Raw genomic sequence first — 18,733 nt, forward strand, 5'->3', positions numbered from 1 at the left:
CTGTATTTACAAAATTAGTATCACACATAAAAATCCATGAGCCAAATCTGACTGACTGCTGCATGCAATTCACCAGTCTACTGTTACTGAGACAGGGACAAGAAGAGTTTTTCGATTGCACTTGCACTTCCACCCGCATCGCCATGCATCCCCTGCAATCTCTCTCCCCCTCTCCCTCGTCAATGACTCAAACCCCACAGATTAAATATAACATTTTCCTATCAAGCTATTTGAATCATTTTACTTCACAGGATAATTTGCATATAAATATATTTGCTGTAGTGACAGAGGGAAGAAAGAGGGAGAGCTTGTCCCTTTTGTTTTCTCTGTTGGCTCAGCCCCACCGAGTCACTGTACCTGGGCAAGGACATTAAATCCAGTTCAAAACACAATCATAAAACAAAGGCTAGTCGACAGGATCACTTTGGAATATATTCGCCTAATAAATTCACTGTTCCACTGCTATGGTATAAATGATAGCAGCATTACAGAGGAGCCTAATGAAAATATAGTATACTGTATCATCTACTCAACATCAGCAAACCACTGCAAATGTCATCTTGTACAATTTAATACCATCGTACGTTTTCTTCCAACTTGTACAATAAAGTACAGTACTTATTCATGAGAATATTAAATAATTAAAATAAAAGTTCTGGGATTAATCTGTTTCTGTCAATTCAATTAAACTTGGCCCAGTTTCGAGACAGCCTATTTAAGAGACATGGAGAAAACACTGGGATCATTTTCTTAACTACAGACGTTCCAACTGCACTCTTTACATTCAGTGTGGTCTGTTAGTGGCGACCAAAGAAATATATTTCATAATGCAAATAGGAAAAATGTTTTAAGCTGCCCTTGAGCTTTGTGAGCCTTTGGAAAATTTGCATTAAAATGGAGCCTCCTAACACAATTATCTTACAGGGACTTTTACATCACTGCAGTTACTGTGCCCAGCAGTCGCCGGGTGCCCTGGATGAAGGGTAATCTGATAATCTTGTTAGCACTTATTTGCAGTTGAGTGGATGGAATATTTCACAGCAGGCTGAGGGTGGGACTGGAGAGCGAGATGCCTCAGATCCAGACTGAGATTAAAACATTAATCTACTCATCTGATGTTTAAGTGCTGTGATAACACTGCATGGAGAGCATGTGTTTGTGTGCCAGTCGGTGTGTGAGTTTTGCAGTGGTGGAGGAAGTATTCAGATCCTTTACGTAAGTATTAGTAGCAATACTGCAATATAAATATACAAATAAATATCCTGTTTTGAAATATGTTACTGATGTTAAAGTATTATTAGAAAACATTTCTTCCTGTACTTTAAATATCAAAAGTAAAAGTACTCATAATGCAGAAAAATTGACTATTATGTGTTATATTATTTGATTATTATTACCTATGCTTTAATATGTAAGTAACTTTGTACTGTTATAGTTGGTCGAGGTGGAGCTAATTTTATCTTTTTAATATACTACTGGGTAGTTTATTCTATGCAAAAGCATCATATTTTATAAACCTTTCATATATTTTGTATGCTATCAAATAAATGTTGTGGTGTAAAAAGTATAATTTTCCCTCTGCATTGTAATGGAATATAAATATACAGTAGGATGAAATGAAAACCAAGTACTTAAAGTGGCTCAGGGGCCATGAGTCTTTCACTTTTAAGTCTTAAGTAGACTGTATAACCACTTTTACTTAAGTACAGTACCTGAGTGAATGTACTTGGTTATAGTTAGTGTTTTGTAGAGACATACACCACTTACGAACAAAAGTGGGGTGAGGCATAAACAGCAGTATACTCATCAGCCTGCTGCTTCAGAAGAGCAGCTTGACGATGGGGTAGAATGTTCAGCCAGACTCCTGAGGTGAACTTTATTGAGGATTAAAAATGTAAGGGTATAAATGCAATGAGCCTGAGCAATAATAAAGCAAGCCATTTCTAATTTCATTCCGTGAAAAGGCCACAGTCGGGAGCCATTACACTCACCTGAATTCAGCAGCAGCAATAAGACATATCCAAGATAACGAAATCATTATAATAAAATGACACGGTTCAGTATTATAACGAGAAATAACTCTAAAAGACACTCTTAGAAGACATCACCTTGTCTATCCGACAGGGTGTTGTCATGCACATATGGCGTGAACTCCCTTTAGGGGTAACAGAGTGGGTAGAGCACAAATGATGGAAATTGCTTTGTGCCACAAAGTAATGAAGTTGTGAGAAATGACAATGACTTTGCAAGCTACCAAGGCCAATCAAGGGGAACACTAGTGGGACAGTGAGACTGTAGCCAAAAAATTGTCTCAATAGTTCTGTCATAATTATTGTGACAGGTTGCGTTGCTTCGCACTGATTGGACATGGATGTAAGACTGCATAGCTGCCCCAGTGTCCCCACTCAATTCCACAGCCATTAGAGTCAATGGCAATATGACTGATCTGTCACTGTGCAAATCAGACTACCATCTGCTACCAAGAGCAACATGTGCCTGGTCGCACCAAACGTCTGTGTAAAAACTTCACTTAAGGTCTTATTTCTTGCTAAACACATGATTACATTAAAGGTTTTTGCAATAAAAATGGAAAATGGATTCTTTAGGTTAGAGAAAACTAAACATCTGCTGGAACATGCTCACATAAGGTAACAGTCATCAAATACATCTGGAATGCAGTAAAATATGTGTTACGGTGTGCATTTATTTTGTGTTTATGTTTTCAAGAAAAGCTCATAAAGCACAACTGCTGCTTATCACATACAGTAAGAACAGTACAACAGAGCTCCTCGTGGCTTTGTTTCAGCACTTATGTAAATGGGGTACTTTAAAGTTAAAGTTTATTTTTCCTTTTGTGAGACTTGCAGTAATACTCATTTTCACAGAGTAATATTGTGTTTGTTGTCCATTACATTTAACTAACAGCTGCATTTAGAGGTTACTTAGAGAAGGTTTTGTTGAGCTCAAATGAGCTCATTAAATTTGATGCGTTGTTAGAGTTTAAACTTAGTGGAGTAGTTACACCTGATACTTCTCACAGGTTAAGACATCAATGTGATTCTCTCCAGCTTGAACACAAGGTACAGTTATGAGTATTGCTGGTAATACAGACAGCATAAAGTCTAAAGGAAAACCTTCTACTATGCAACAATATGTCACAGGTTTTTAAAGAACAGGTTCAAAGGAGGCCGAGACCAGGACAAAACCGAAACAATAATAGATATTTAACATTCCCAAAGCAAAAATTCAACAGTCAACAAATACATATGCAATGCAAATACGTATACAATTTTCTGAGCTGACAAGAACGAAAAAGCTCAGTAAGCTTTTAGTACAGCCTTATTATAAAAATAAGTTTTAGCACTGTTTTTGCTGTTATTTCTATGACTAGGTTAAAACACTGCTGACTATAATAAGTAAATGAAAGCATATCATTTGACAAACATTATATAAAAAAAGACATGAATAATGCTTGGGCACATTGAGTCCTTGTGGAAACGATGGGTCAACAAAAGGGGGTTTGGGAACATGGGAACGGGCTCTATTACAATGCCTTGCAAAAAGTGTCCTCTCCAGAAAAGTATTGCTTTCATTTAACCATGAAGGTGACAAAGTAGTTTTAGTTGCCTAAACATAGCCACATCTTAATCAAAAGGGTGCCAGAGCAGAAAATACTCACATGGGGTCCTTGTGGAAGGTGTTGACAAATGCCCTACTTTGTTGCTTAAGTATGTAGATTTGTTGACTCTGACACCACTGTTCAATTCCAACTGTCCATGAATATAATTTTACTGTCTGATGTATATCTAAAAGTGTGTGAGATGTTGATTGAGCCGTGGCATATACCAAGTTTTATTTAAAAATGAAATACAATAGACGGTTCTTCAAATTTTTGGAAAGCAAAACTATGTTTCAGTCCAGCTGAATTGCATTTCTGTATTTCTTGGCGATGCAAAGTTTGCAAGAAAAGCGTCACAAAGATCCACACAAATAGATAGAGATTCACAAATATATTTGCTGTTGAAAACCACAAATACGTTTAGAGACTGAGAGGGTAGTTAAGATAAGCAACTGGGTAAACTTGAGATAAATATTAATCCTTCTGTACATACAGTCAGACAGCGCACAATATGACAGTGTATGCACTAAAGTGTCATTGATAATAAAACATAGTCTGTAGCACTTTCACTAATCTCAACTCCTTTCTGTGCTTCTCTGTGAACTTTAAAGTCTCTCTCTACTCAGCATGTTAAATGTATGATGGAGCCAAAGACAAGTCCGGAGAGGCTGCACTAAAATCAGTTGCTGTCAAATCAATGAATGTCTGAGACTGACAGAATAATCCACATGTGCGCAGCTGGGCCTCCATGAAACAACACAGTGGCACTCGGCAGGCCCCTGCGACCCACACGAGTCAGCTCATGTGTCTGTCTTTGGTGAGGCATGGGATCGCCCGTTGATCTACCCTGACATGTACCATGTTATGTGGCATGTCTGGAGCAGCAGTTGGGTCTGTTTCTTTAATTTACCAAGACAAGTGCAAACATGTTAAAAGCCAAGCCCACGCTGCTCAATGACTAGGCACAGCCATTCGCCATCTCTGGTGGGTACAAGACCTGCATGCACTATATTGTTATCCATCTGCTATGGTGCCTCCCGGATTAAAGCACAGCACTCACCCTGTGTCCATCTGACTCTGAAGGTCTGCAGCCCAGCCTGAATGTCAGGGGCAAACAGGTCTCCAGCGGCTGCCAAGAAACCTCGGAAGAAATGTCACAACATCGGTGCTGACAACCTTCTCTAAGTGCTTGTTAAATAAAGATGTGGTGCCATACAAGTCAAGGTGCAAAAACATAGTCATAAGATGTGATCTGGGTTGGCACAGTCAACTGATTTTCACTAGTTGTTGGATAAGACAGATGCAAAGGGGCATTTTCTTGAACATGTTCAAATTTGATGGATATTTTCTTAATTTTTTTGTCAATTTTCCATCCTTTTGTATTTTGTTCTGTATGTCCTCCCACTCAGTATCAGGCTGACTGAGTCTGTATCTTTTAGAGTTTTTAGCATAAAATGGAAGAGTATACACTGTAGAGAGGAGTATACAGTATATTTATTTATTATCCTTTCATATCATGTCCTTGTATTTGAGACCACATGTCTAATTTTTTTCCCGACATTCTGCGGTTCACCACAGATCAAAATCTTTTAATTAAAAAGGACATCTTTGGTGCAGCACATTTCCCGATGACGTGCCAACCTTTTTGAGCCAGTTGCCATCTGCCGTCACAGCACTGTGGCTGAGGCCTTATCCCCAGCAAGCTGTGTGAGCTGTGAGCCAGCGAGAGAGAAGGAGACAGACAGAGATAGAGAGGGCGGGGGGGGGGGGGGGGGGGGGGGGGGGGGGGGGGGGGGCGGAGAGAGAAATTTGTCCTGTGCATCTGTAGAAACCAGCCTCAGCTGAGAAACATGGATGGACCATACTCTCTTATGGAGGAGGTCACTTAATCTGCCATGAAACAGCTATCAAATTGTTCTAGTCCACTATCTGGTTGTGTAACATATACATCACATACAGATACTGAACTGCATGAGATTCACGTAGTTCACATAAGGACACCATAATACATTCTCACTTCCTTGATTAAATCAAGGCATTTGTCTTTGTGTCTCTTCAACTAGTAGTGGTGTTTCTCTAATTAGTGAGATACAGAATAAAGAATAACTGTAATTACAATGGCATTGCTTTACTGTGTTAAAGAGCATATGTCCATCTCATTTGATTTAGTTATACAAACCTACAGTGGTGGAAAAAGTCCTCAGATCTTTTACTTATGTAAAAGAAGCAATATAACAGTGTAGAAATACTCTGTTACAAGTAAAAGTCCTGCATTCAAAATTTTACTCGAGTAAGAGTACAAAAGTATCAGCATCAAAATATATATATATAAGTATCAAAAAAAGTACTAATTATGCAAAATGACGCATTTCAAAATAAAATGTACCAAATTATTGAATTATTAATTATTGAGGAATTAATGTACATGTCAGTTTAATGTTGCAGCTGGTTATGTTACTTGATTTGTGGCAGAAATATAAATGTGAAAATATATAAAAACGTGTTACATTCAATTAGATTTGGTTATGTTTAAATCCAAAAAGCAGTACACAGGCACTGTGATAGCCATATATACGTGTTTCCATCACTTTAGTCCCATTTTTCTTTTGTAAATTCAAAGTACTCAGAAGGACATTGCAGTCTGAATTGTACTGTTTTGCCTTGACAGTGAGTGGGCTAAAGTGATACATGGTAATGAGCAGAAAAGAAAAAAAAGACACTAAAGAAAAACTATGGAAAACACATGGAACTGATCCTGATATTTCTCTCATGTCAGCAAAGACCCTGTAATCTGGCAGAGCATTAATCTAAGGTAAATGTTGTGTTAAGATTAGAAACTGCCTTGGAGCTTAATGTTAAATCATTTGACAGTTCGTGGTAGGCTATGAGTGTATAATGAGATCAACATGACAGTATAAGCCATCAGTAAAAAAATAAATCCCCAGTGCAAAATACCTTACTTCCTTCCACCATCATGACTAAATATGCACCATGGACTTGGCCAGCTTCCCATGCGTATGCAGAGTGAGTGATAAGTGCTCTAAATGCCTGAACTTTAAACCTTTCAAAAGGTCCAAATCCCTGCAATCTTCTCTGAGCAGGTCTTAATGTGGTTGGACTGTGTTTTAAGTACCCCTAGGATAAAACTCTTAATGGTCATCATAAACTGTAATCCAGAGAGATTCTGCACTTAATCCAGGATCGAGGTCCAGGAAACTGCTCAGTGCAAGTCGAGTGCAATCCTATTTCATGGAGCGATATCTGCCCTGTTCTGACTTTAGTGCGCAAAGAGCTGTCCGTTAGCAGTAATTAAGTATGGCTCATCATCATCAGTGCATCATCCTGAGTTGAAGCAACATGGACAATCAGACAGCAGCCATTTCATATAGAAAGGCGCTTTTTGTCTCTTTAAAACCTCAGGTTTTATGAATTTCTGACTGACTGATCCGGTTATTTGAGTTAAAGCCTTAACAGTGGCCAGTTAGAGCCACTCATCAGGGGCCATGTGCAGTATGCAACACTTCACATTGGACTAAAGACCTGTGGCAGAGACAAGATAATGTTATAATGCTTCTCATAGACCAGTAGGCATTTTGTCATTATAACTTCCCCAACTCAACTCATGCGTATTCAGTCATGGCGAAAGAATAAGAGGAACTGAGAAGCTTTTGATTGATGTAGACCCAAAGATGTATGACTAATTAGATAAAACATCATTAAATTGCCAAATTGCCAAACTACACTGCAAGTGCTCGAACAGGAATTATGCTTGATTGACAATGTTTTGAGGTAGTGTACTACACTTACTTGAGTATTTACATTTCATGCTACTTTATACTAATACTCTACTACTTTTCAGAGGCAAGTGTAGTTGTAGTTCTTACTACACTACATGTATTTGCTTTTATGTTACTGTTTACTTTTCGTATACATATCAACAATGATTTTTCAACCTCAACGGTGTGTTTGACCAACATTTGCTCATGAGTGATCCTCTAAAGTAGCAAACTGCTGAGTGACCAAACACAGCAAAACACTGATTTCTGAAGAAATAGTAACTGCAGCAGTAACAACACACAAATGTAGCAATATACCATAAAGCATAAAAATCCTTGGCTCTTATAGATATGAAATTGAACAGAAAGTGCCTTGTTTGTAGTGCTGTGCTTACACCTAAGAAGTGAAAAATTGGTATGCTCTCCGTCTCTGAGACTGTGTTGTAAGGAGATGCAAGTGGCTTTTTGTCGCTGAAAGCAGCAAGTACGGAGGGTGATTCTCAGGTCAAGGTGATTTGTCATGTCAAGCAACTTTGCACCTCAAGTTCTATGGTTGTTCACCAGCCTGACAGCCTTCAGCAATGCCACACTGTTTCCTGGCTCCACTTCATAATTGATGAGGAAGCAAGGAATATGGGATTTGATCCAGAGTGAGGGTGCCTTTTAGGCCTGGGACAGATGTATAGTAGTGGTCATTTTAACTCTTCATCTGGAATAAGCTATACCAATGAAGACTGGTGGAGAGCTAGCCCAGTGTTAAGCTACTTATAAACAATAGTAAGAAAAATTGCCAATGGTTTAGTATCTGGTCTAATGAAGAGAAATTATTAGTAGTAGATTTCAAATCTGAATGTAGCCTTTTCTTGTATCTGAAGACAATTTGGATTTTTACAATTAATGCATTTAAGTCATGAGTTTTACCTTTTTTATATGCATTGTCAGAGTTATATATACATTATTATTTTGGAAATGAAAAATTAAAAACTAAATCCAAAACTATACCGAAGTGTATTTTTTTTTCTTTTAGCTAAATTAACGCTAAATAGAGAAAAAAACACCCACCAACACTGGATAGTCTTGTTTAAACTTAACAGTATACTTTTCTCAGGGAAGTGTTAATATTATACTCTGTAGTGTTCTAATGTTGATTGTAGAGCTGCAGTGATTCATTGATTGCAACCATTAATCTATTATCAAAATAGTTGCGAAAAATGCTGGTTCTAGCTTCTGAAATGTGAGAATTTGCTCCTTTTCTTTGTCATGTAAATTAAATACTTTGGGGTTTTGGACTGTTGTTCGGACCAAACAAAACTATCTGAAGACATTACCTTTGAGTCTTTATTACTCTCTGACATTTCAAAGACTAAATTGAGAAAATAATCAGCAGATTAATTAATAATGAAAATAATCGTTTGTTATAACAATAATAGCTTGCATTTTTATAGCGCCTTTCAAGGGGCCATTTTTTGTAATATAACAGAAGAATCATACGTGGTCATATACTGAAGTTGTGATATAATATAATGCACGCAGTTATGTTCACATTCAACCCAGTTCTATCGTCTCGTATCCTCTGTAAGGCCAGTGCTAAACGCAGCGAGTTAGTTTAACCTACAACATTAGAATGATTAAAGTTCTCTCTCAAACTGAGCACATCTCATTTACTTTTTGCCCTCTCATTCTGGCTCATGCTTTCTTTCTTCCCTCTTCCGAAAATTTGTCTCTCCAGTTCGACTGAAAGGGACAGCAAGCTTTGAGCTATAAAAGTAGATAAAAGGACTCCTATCACTGCTGAACTCTGAAGACGTTTTTAAAACCGATGTTTGAACTTGTGAAAAGTTTTTTTATCATTTGTGTCCAATTTCAGGAGAAGAATATTGATTTTGGAGGAGTCAGCAACTTGCGAAACTGAAACTGAATGAAATGAGTAGCTAACTGTTGCAAAATACATAATAATTGTTTCTATTTTTAAAGACAATCCATGGCTATAGGCCTATAAAGGGTCTATATGTTTCACAATTTTAGTGTGTTTAAGAAAGTATATAGTGAGTATTTTCTTCAATTTTTGCTCATTTATTCCATGTTCCTAAATGTCCTTGTAAGCTTTAAAGTGTCTGACTCTGACTCTAAAGAATAAAATGTAATACGTGTTGATGATGGATATCACTGAGGGAAGAAAACAACAACAATTTGAACCCACTCTGTATTCAACTTTAATGTTATATGTTTTTTTAATGATTAAATTTGAATGTAAATACCTCTGGCTACTAGTTTGATCATTCCAGCTGTGTTTGCATCTGTTTTATAAAGCGGAGCTATGCAATGTAACCAAAACAGCTTTGGTTATATAATTTTTTTCTACGGTTTAGACGTCCATGAAAAACTGTTGCATAACTTTCTGTGCTCAATATGGAATTAGAAAACATATCCACTAAGCCTTTAAAAACACATTTCTAATCTCCAGCGCTCTAAAAACACATTTATTTTTCAGAATCTAATCAACCAATTCCTCAAACCAAACCATAAACACCAGCAAAGAAAAACAACATTATTTATGTCATCAAATTAACTGTCAGCATGGAAAATGTCACTAATTTTCCTGACACACATTGTCGAAAAAAGTAACAAAATGAGGATAGTGAGAAACACTGGAAACAAAACCCCATCAGAAATCTCGGGGGAACTGCGCTTTAATCTTTCCTCTTCTGCAAAGCTTTGCTCTCTGCAAGTGATTCTATTGAAATGTGGAGCATACTGTGTACTCTACCAGTCATGTGAAAAAATGTCTCACACTGGCCTCACAGAGATCAAGTGCATCCAAAAAAAAGATCTTCATGCGGAATCAAAATGCTTGTTGATTTCTTTGCTTTTAATAAATAATTCAGATGCAATCTAATTCTAAAAAGCCGTACGATGTAAAGAGATTCCAAAGACTTCAGAATGAATGAAAGTATGAATAGTGTGGGTAAATCAAAAAGGTACAGGTGAACAGACCATAGGTACTGTGCGTATACTTTGGGTACAGTATGTAGAGCAACAAATAGCATTGATGTGAATGATGGAGAGACATATTCCACTACAGGCAGTCAAAATCTTACAGGACATTTACAAGGTTTATAACTTTATCTCAAAGCAAGACACAACACTGCTCAACAGCACAGGATCATTTACAATAGTCAAAACAGCTATGAGAAGAAAAATCAAACTCACCTTGGCGACCCTGTTGGCGACCTCCCGACCCACCATGAGCCCCTGGACAAACGTCCGTGCAGCGATGAAGGCCCTGGTGACCTGGGCCTTCAGTTTCCTGGGCACATCTCCAAAGGGCTTTAGCTGATCTGTGTATTTACTGACGCACTCCAGGTAGTCGTCTGTGAAGTGGTACTGGGAGTTGAGTAACTGGAACATGCGCTCCAGCAGCCTGGCCCAGAAGTCATTCAGCATCTCCTCCAGGTTGACGTTGCCCCCCGTGTAGTAGCGCTTTAGCTCAGTGAACAGGTCCTGGAACACCTCAGAGTTCTGCATATACAGTTTGCCGTACGTCCGGGTGAACATACTGTTGAGAGACTTCTCAGAATTGTCCAGCAGCTCCAAGAAAAACTCTAGATGGATGGATGGTTTGGGGAGAGGAGAGAGGGGTAGAAAAGACAAACAGCTGAGTCATTATGCAGATATTTACAGTATCTGATGTATTTTCCTACAATATAAACCAGACAAAAGGCTTCAAAAACATAAGAGCAAGGAATAATCTCGTCTGAGTCCTGTTGTTGTACTTTAATGTCTCATTCTATGGCTCTGTCTGCAAAGACGGGAGCAATGTATAGCAGCCAACAATAGGTACTTGATTATGTGAAGAAAGTCAGTCCAAAGCATTAATAATTTAATAGCAGAAATAATGGGCCACAAGGACTATGAATGATTAATGTAAAGGTTCTGATTGCATACTGTAACAAAATATTCATAAGATTTAGACACAGACACTAGTATACATTATCATCCTGAGCACCCACCATTATTCCCAGACGCATTCGTTTCTCACTGAAACAATTTATTTGTCCAGCGAGGCAGCTGGCCTATGAGCCTATAATTGAATATTGTGTTACAGTATACTGAAAGAAGCTTCATTCGCTTCGAATCATCTGAAGAGTATGTTAAACGTAAGATGCAACATTTCGCCGTAAGACATTATATTTTATTATTATATTTGCCATTGATTCAGTACGTGTATCTTCAAGTCCAACACTGCATTACATTGCCATTCAAAAATAAACAAATGTCTTTCATTCACTCCTTAAAGCAGAACTGAAGTTTGAATGCCTCTCACTTTTCAAAGACAAATAAACTCTTAAACTTTTAAAAGAGAATAAAACCATTTTTAGACATATTTGTGGGAACAGTGTCTAACCTTCAAGCCTCGGGTGGGCTTTTTCCCATGGCAAACATAATAATGTGATGTTATTCTTATCAGTCCCATCAAGAGGAACTGATTAATACTATGTGATAACCGACTGTGAAGGTTCTGCAGTAACTTTGTATTGTTTGGACATAAATAATAACTTTTATGTTGTCGAAAACATTTTTTATGTTGATTATTGTCGGTCCGAAACCATCTTGTGGGTGCACTACTATAATGTGTCAAAGCGCTATTAGGAAAAGTGCGCATCGAGTTTAAGTTAAGTTTACTGTGTGTTGTTAGAGATGCAAGGCTTTCCACAACCTGCTGTCGCATGAATGCAAACTTATTAAGTGCTCAAGACCACAAGTGAGTTTGTTCCACATTGTACAAAGGATCGGGGTCAAGCTCCCGATGTGGTGACGGCAAATAACCAGACTGTGAAAACTCACAGCAACGAGTAGTCCTGTGACCTCAGCACACAATCACAACATGGACTAACGTACAGACTAACATAGGGAGCGTTGAAATTACAGATGGGACAAATAACTTGCACGTTAGACCAATTAAGTACAACATTCAAAAGATACACCAAAGGACTATATGTGCTGATTTCTTAAAGAAAATGAATTTTAACTTTGACTATGTGCTGTTTTACATTGTTTTACAATGTAAATGACAAACATAGACATCAAAATGCACACGTGCAACAATACAATTCCAAGTTAACAGTCACAGCAATTATATTATTGTTTCTTTGTCATCTGCCCAAGTGGCTTTCTTCCATGTGAGCACCTGATCTCTTGAGCATTAACTCAGCCAACAAAGAGAAAAATAGGCAGAATTAGCTGGGGAGTCTCACTGAAGCCTGGCTAATAGGATCCCATGTTCCTGAGTGCACAGTCGTAAATGTTGGGAAGATCATAACGCATCTCTCATGAATGTCAAATATTCCTCCTCCCTTCTTTGTAAATAAACACGCTGCAAACATTTCACGTGTCATGCTTGCAAATCCACATGGGAGCTTCTCTCCTGGTTGGGTGTTCTGGCTGGCTGACATTTCTTTGCATTGTGAATGATAGCAGTCACACACATACACAGTGCTACTACTTCTAATACATTTCTCTCCTGTGATAATATGACTAAACCATAAGACATGAATAATCAGTGTCATCTGTTTTGTTTATAGTGACGGAGGGCTGTTCGGCATTTAATCAAGGAAGAAATGTTTGACAAAGTTAATCATATAGGTTAGCAGAAATGCGCAATTACAAAATTATTCCTAACCTCAGACTAAATCACAAACTTAATAAAAACCCTATCAAGCTGGTAATCTTCAAAAAAAAAGATAAACATACATAGATAATTCAGTTCAACTATCATATCCTCATACATTATACTCATTCTTGACTGTGTGCATCATTCAAGTGTAAACTGTTTCTGATCTTGATGGTGATGTTTAAAATAACTGCTGAAGGGGAAAAACACTTGTAGTGCAGCTGGGTTGAAGAGTCAAACTCTGGACAGTTTGACATCGCTGAGACTAAAATCCTGAACCCTGCATGATAATCCACTGTTCTGCAAAGTGTGCTAAACCTCCAGTTTCAGTCCTGAGAAGATTACTGTAATATATTGTATCTGCATATCCTCTGGCTCTACATGCTAATGTAACCAGAGGTTTGCTTGCCCCCCCCTCCAAGATTGGTGGGAGTTACAGTTCAGTTTAAACTGCTCTGGAATCCCTTTGACCAGCTTTGTATTCTTCACCTCTTTTGCAACTTGTTTAGCCAATCCTCTATTCTTTCTATTGAAATGGCACACCATGTCCACACCTAAAACAGAGACCAGTCCCTAGTCACTCATTCTAGTTTCTTTGCTACGAAGTGACCTGCCATTACACCTACATTTGTTTAAATATTAAGAGCCTGCAGGGCCTTTTTCATTCCATTTTTCCAATTAGACCTGAATCAAGGACACGTAAGCCCCTGTGTATTGTGCATGCAATATTGTATCTGTGTTACAATTTAAATAGCTTTCAGGATGGGTAATACATAAAACCAAAACAACATAATATTTTTCACATTTTGGAAAAGGCTCAAGAGTTCAGACTGATGTTTGACACTTGATTCTGTTTTATTTGACGATGCAAATCATGACCCTTGCCGAGCTGCTGATCTTCAGGCTACCTGGCATTGCAGGGTCCTAAGAAGGCTGTGGCCACTCATGGGATGCCAACTATTCACAAATCCATCTTAATCATAACATGATAAGCTTTCACATTTTGAAACTGAATCAATGAAAAGGGTGCAATCTGTGGAGTACTGAAAATAAACAAAATATATTGTTACCAACATATATACTCCCATAAAGGACCTGCAATCTGTCCCTTATACTTAGTTCCCCCTCCATATGTTTGTAGGTTAAGTTGAAAAAAAATATGTGGACTACACAAATAGCTTTGATAACCTTTTACTTCCAGGCAGGTATAAGCCAGCAGTGACTGACACTCAGGGTTCCTGTGCTTATATGCTGCTGACTAAAACCAGCTCTGGTCATGTTGTTGGACTGTGGTTATTGATTTTCCCATCAAAATGACGTTAAATGACTGACTTCAGTGGTCTTGTTATTTAGGCCTTTGTGGACTAAAATCCGGAAACACATGGAGTGCCAGGATTTTGCTTCCACACAGCATCATGATAGATCCCCGTAACAATATGCAAGTTTACACTTTTCATTAGAGAATGAGGCCATGTTGGTTGGTTGATCCTGTTGGGTGTGACGATCAGCACCTCCTCTAGAGGCCACTTGAAGGATGTGTTTACAAAGTCTGTGTTTGAAAAACAGTTCTGTTTGAATTAATGTTGAAAAATCTCAAAGGGGAAATGACTATTTTTAATACTATGTACAGACAAATACAGCATTTGCTTTTACAAACAAGTCTACTTTTACAGAGTTGCTTATGATATATTTTCAGATAACCATAATTGTAAGTACAGATCAGTTTAAGCAATTTACCAAAGTTTAAAGCTATGATCTGAGTTGTTAAAGTAATGAGAAAGTATACTGAAATAATCACCACCCTTCTCTTGAGTAACTGTTGAGTTTTTATGTGATTTCAAGGCCTGTTACCTGGAATAGAGACTGTACTGAGAGTTTCAGACAGCAGCTGCAGTTTGCCAACTCATGAAGAGTGAATTGCTCTCTGCTGGCCAAAATACATATTTGGCCAGGGAATTATCATTGAGTTATTGACCTTGGATAACATTCAGCTATCCAGCCTTTAGGGTCTTAGTACTTGGAAACATGTCGATACATGGGTGTATGCTTCCTGACACAGTACATTTAGGAATCATCCCACATCCAAATCTCTCAAATAAAGAAGGATGTACAAATCAAAATAAGATGGAAAAGGCTTTATGGATGTCTCAAGAAAATGGAAAAGACAAGCCAACAAACTTGGGAGGCTTCAATTTCAGAGCTTAAGTAACTCTGTGAAAGAGACAGGCACATAAATCAAAAGGTTTCGCAAGTTTCTTATTTCCTTTTAGTTAAAAAAAAATACAATACATATTGCACTACATGAATCGTGGAATATTTTGTACAGTACAACCAAATCAAGCCCAAAAAGCAGTGGGAATGAAGGGACAGACACTGGTAACGAACATAAGTAACATAAAAAAGCCTTGTCTTCCATGTTGTGAGTATTTCCTCTTAACTAAAACATCAGTTTACTCAGTTATTATTATTTTTCATCATCTTGGCCCACTTAGGTTTTTTTCCGAAGGGAAAGCATAATGAAAAAAAAGCCTAATAATCAATATAAAAACTGTGGCAAAGTGAAGCAACACATTAGTACCAGTCATAATTGAGATTGGACTTTGTAATTTTCATATTGCATGAAAATATACAACGTGTTAGTACCCTTGAAGTCATTCTGAGCGTGAAGAATCAATTTTCTCTGAGAGCAGTACAAAGTGCTCCTTTGATATCTGGCCTAATTACTGTAAATAATTATTATGATTAATAAAGGTGACCTTTCTGTTGCTCTGATAATAACTTTATCCTCAGAAAGAAAAAAAAGAAAAAAAAACTCATTCACCCATTAATTTTACTTCACACTATTTGAAAACTCAGTCGTTCATTTTTTACTGGCTCAAACAACGGATTCTCTGATTCTTAATTAAGACTAAATTTCAATTAATGGTCCAACACTCTTGAATGGCCAGAGGGTGGCAAAGCTTAGCATGGATATTATTACATTTTATATATTTTAGCCTGGTAATGTAAAAAAGGAGTCAGAGACACAGCACTGGCTATTGGCCAGAGGGTGTTCTATGACTGTTTCCCTATGTACAAAAGAACAAGAAAGAACAATTAAAAAAAATGTGATAAAACTCAGATTAATATACATTGTTCTGCACATAATCCAGAATCTGGTTCATAAGTACCTGGAATAATTACCTGTGAACTCCTGTGAACACACTCTATGAGGCTTATATCTACCATTACATTTAGAGGGCTCTTATCATCTATCCGGGTTCTTCTCAGAGATGTTTTATTTCAAAGTGGGACACATTTTTGTAACAGCTTTACTCGAGTGAACCACTTCAACTGCAAGTTAACAGTGCTGAGTATCCGTCTAAACTGCTTCTCACCGCTGGATTACTTAGGGACTGTGGGAAAAGTATGTTTTCAAATTGTAGTAACTGCTGCTGTTTCTTGTGGTGATTTTCTCAACCCAGAAACACAAAGGTGGAACAAGTTCAGCTCCACATGAACAGTATAACCAATGTGACTCAACAACAATTGGATGGACTGCCAAAATAATGTGTACAGACATTCATGGTTCCCAGAGGATGAATCATACGGACTTGATGATCCTCTGACATTTCCTATAGTGCCCCCATTAGGGTTACTGTTACTGTTTTGTTTTGTTTTTCAGTGAAATATCTCAACATCTATTAGATGGATAGCCTTGAAATTTGGTCCAGACATTCATGGTATCCACAGGATGTATTGTAATAACTTTGTAATAACTGTTCATCTAGCGCTATCATCAGGTCAAAAATTATTATTTGGTTTAAGACCAAATACTTGCAAAACAAATGATATTTCCATCAGCTTCAGTTGTACTTTGTGTTTAGTGCTAATTAGCAAATGTCAGCAAGCTAACACGCTAAACTAAAATGGTGAACATGGTAAACATGGTAATCATTATACCTGCGAGCATGTTAGCTTGATGACATTACTATTTAGCTCAAAGTACCACTGTACAGCATCACAGAGCCATTAGCATCGCTATGGACTCTCAGGGTCGAGCTATGCTTCAACAGAGAGACACAATATAATTGAAATATGGGGATAAAGGCGCATACTTTCAGACAGTTTGTCCTGGAAGTCATTCATAGTGTTGCAGCCAGCTGTACACGTGAAAGGTGAAAGAAATAGTTATGTCAAGAAACAAAGAGCTAAAGAGAGAAGTTCAGACCCTGGCTCTTTTCTCACCACCACACGGGTGGCCAATCACTGTGTCAAATGAGTGTGAATGTCTGACTGTCAGTTTCAGATAAATTACAGAAAAGGTCGGACACAACCTCCTCAATCCAACGTTGGAAAGGTGTGGGGGGAGGGGATTTCACAAGCTATTGGACCATCTGACAAGCACTTTTGAAGAAGCATACTGGCAGCTTCAGCCTTGTTTAATCAGATTATAATAACATTTATATAATTTAATGTAGACAAATGCTCAATTACTCTTTACTTTGTGTATTGTTTATTCAAAATCTCATCAGATTTGTCAATAACATTGATACTGAGAATTTACTGGTCACCTTAAAGGCTAACCAGTAAATTGTGCTGGACCAGCACCTAACCACATCTCTGACCTTGTCAGCCCCTATGATCCAGATCCTCTTACAGGCATGGTTAGTGTTTCATATCCCAAGACAAAGGTGTCACATTTCATTCTCTGTTATGCTCAATGTGTTATTGTACTTGAGCAGTTATTCTAATATTGGTTAATGTGAAGACATCCTCTCAAATATTGAGAACAATGGCCCAGTAATCATGGATATAAATAATATATTAAACATGTTTTGTTTTACTTGCAGTAGTTGCTTTTCAAGTTAGCTTTTATGTGAGAAATACTACAGTAGCAGTGGCACCCGTCATTGAGATAACACAACATGTCATGTGACATTGTGGCCTATTGAGGCCACTGCAGGTGGAGAAACTGGTTGTTTACAAAAAAGGCACTCTTCTCTTTGATTGCAAGGGACTGACACCAACACCTGATGTTTACCTTTGAAGTTTGAGATTGCTGACAGCACGCAATATGTACAAGGGCATGTGTGTAACACAGCAATTTTACTTTAATATTTACAATTGTAATATGTTTTTTTTTTCATCTGTATCTCTTTCCATTTGTGATGAAATGTAGTAATTAAAGATAAAAGTTCTACTGCGCACAATGATGAACAAATAGAAACTAGAAACAATTTCTAATAACCATACTTAATGTGTCAAACCATTACTTATTTTTTCTTTACTCATAACAGTTAGCGCAGCACTATGAAATGCTGTAATTACATGATCATTGATAAAATGTATATAATAACATAAGAGTCATGATGATATGGCATTTGCAGTACATTTGTTAACTGTTTTAATCAATTTATATAAAACAGAAAGAGTCAATGAAATATTTGATTCCACAGTTTGATTTCAATGTGACTCCAATAATGGCCTCCATGTACAAAATAGCAGGTATGTTTTATAATGTACTTCCTTCATCAGTGACCCCCAGTACACGTTAGCACTATGTGCACTGTGCACTTATGGTGAGCTAACAAAACAGATCCCAGTAATTTCCATCTCATTGTTATTCACAATTTAAAGCCGGCACTTCTCTATATCACAACAGATACTTGAAATGACAGCTTGGTT

The 18,733-nt window shown here is 37.6% G+C and overlaps 1 protein-coding gene across 1 annotated transcript in view; it reads right to left on the reverse strand.

The window, feature by feature from the left end:
* gpc6a (glypican 6a) overlaps positions 1-18,733 on the reverse strand; it is a 124,062-nt gene that overhangs the window by 49,385 nt on the left and 55,944 nt on the right. Inside the window, exon 3 of the mRNA XM_070902969.1 lies at positions 10,606-10,997. Coding sequence (XP_070759070.1) covers positions 10,606-10,997 — 392 coding nt within the window. The remainder of the gene's footprint in view (positions 1-10,605; positions 10,998-18,733) is intronic.

Source organism: Enoplosus armatus, chromosome 1 (genome assembly GCF_043641665.1).
Source record: "Enoplosus armatus isolate fEnoArm2 chromosome 1, fEnoArm2.hap1, whole genome shotgun sequence".
NCBI lineage: Eukaryota > Metazoa > Chordata > Actinopteri > Centrarchiformes > Enoplosidae > Enoplosus > Enoplosus armatus.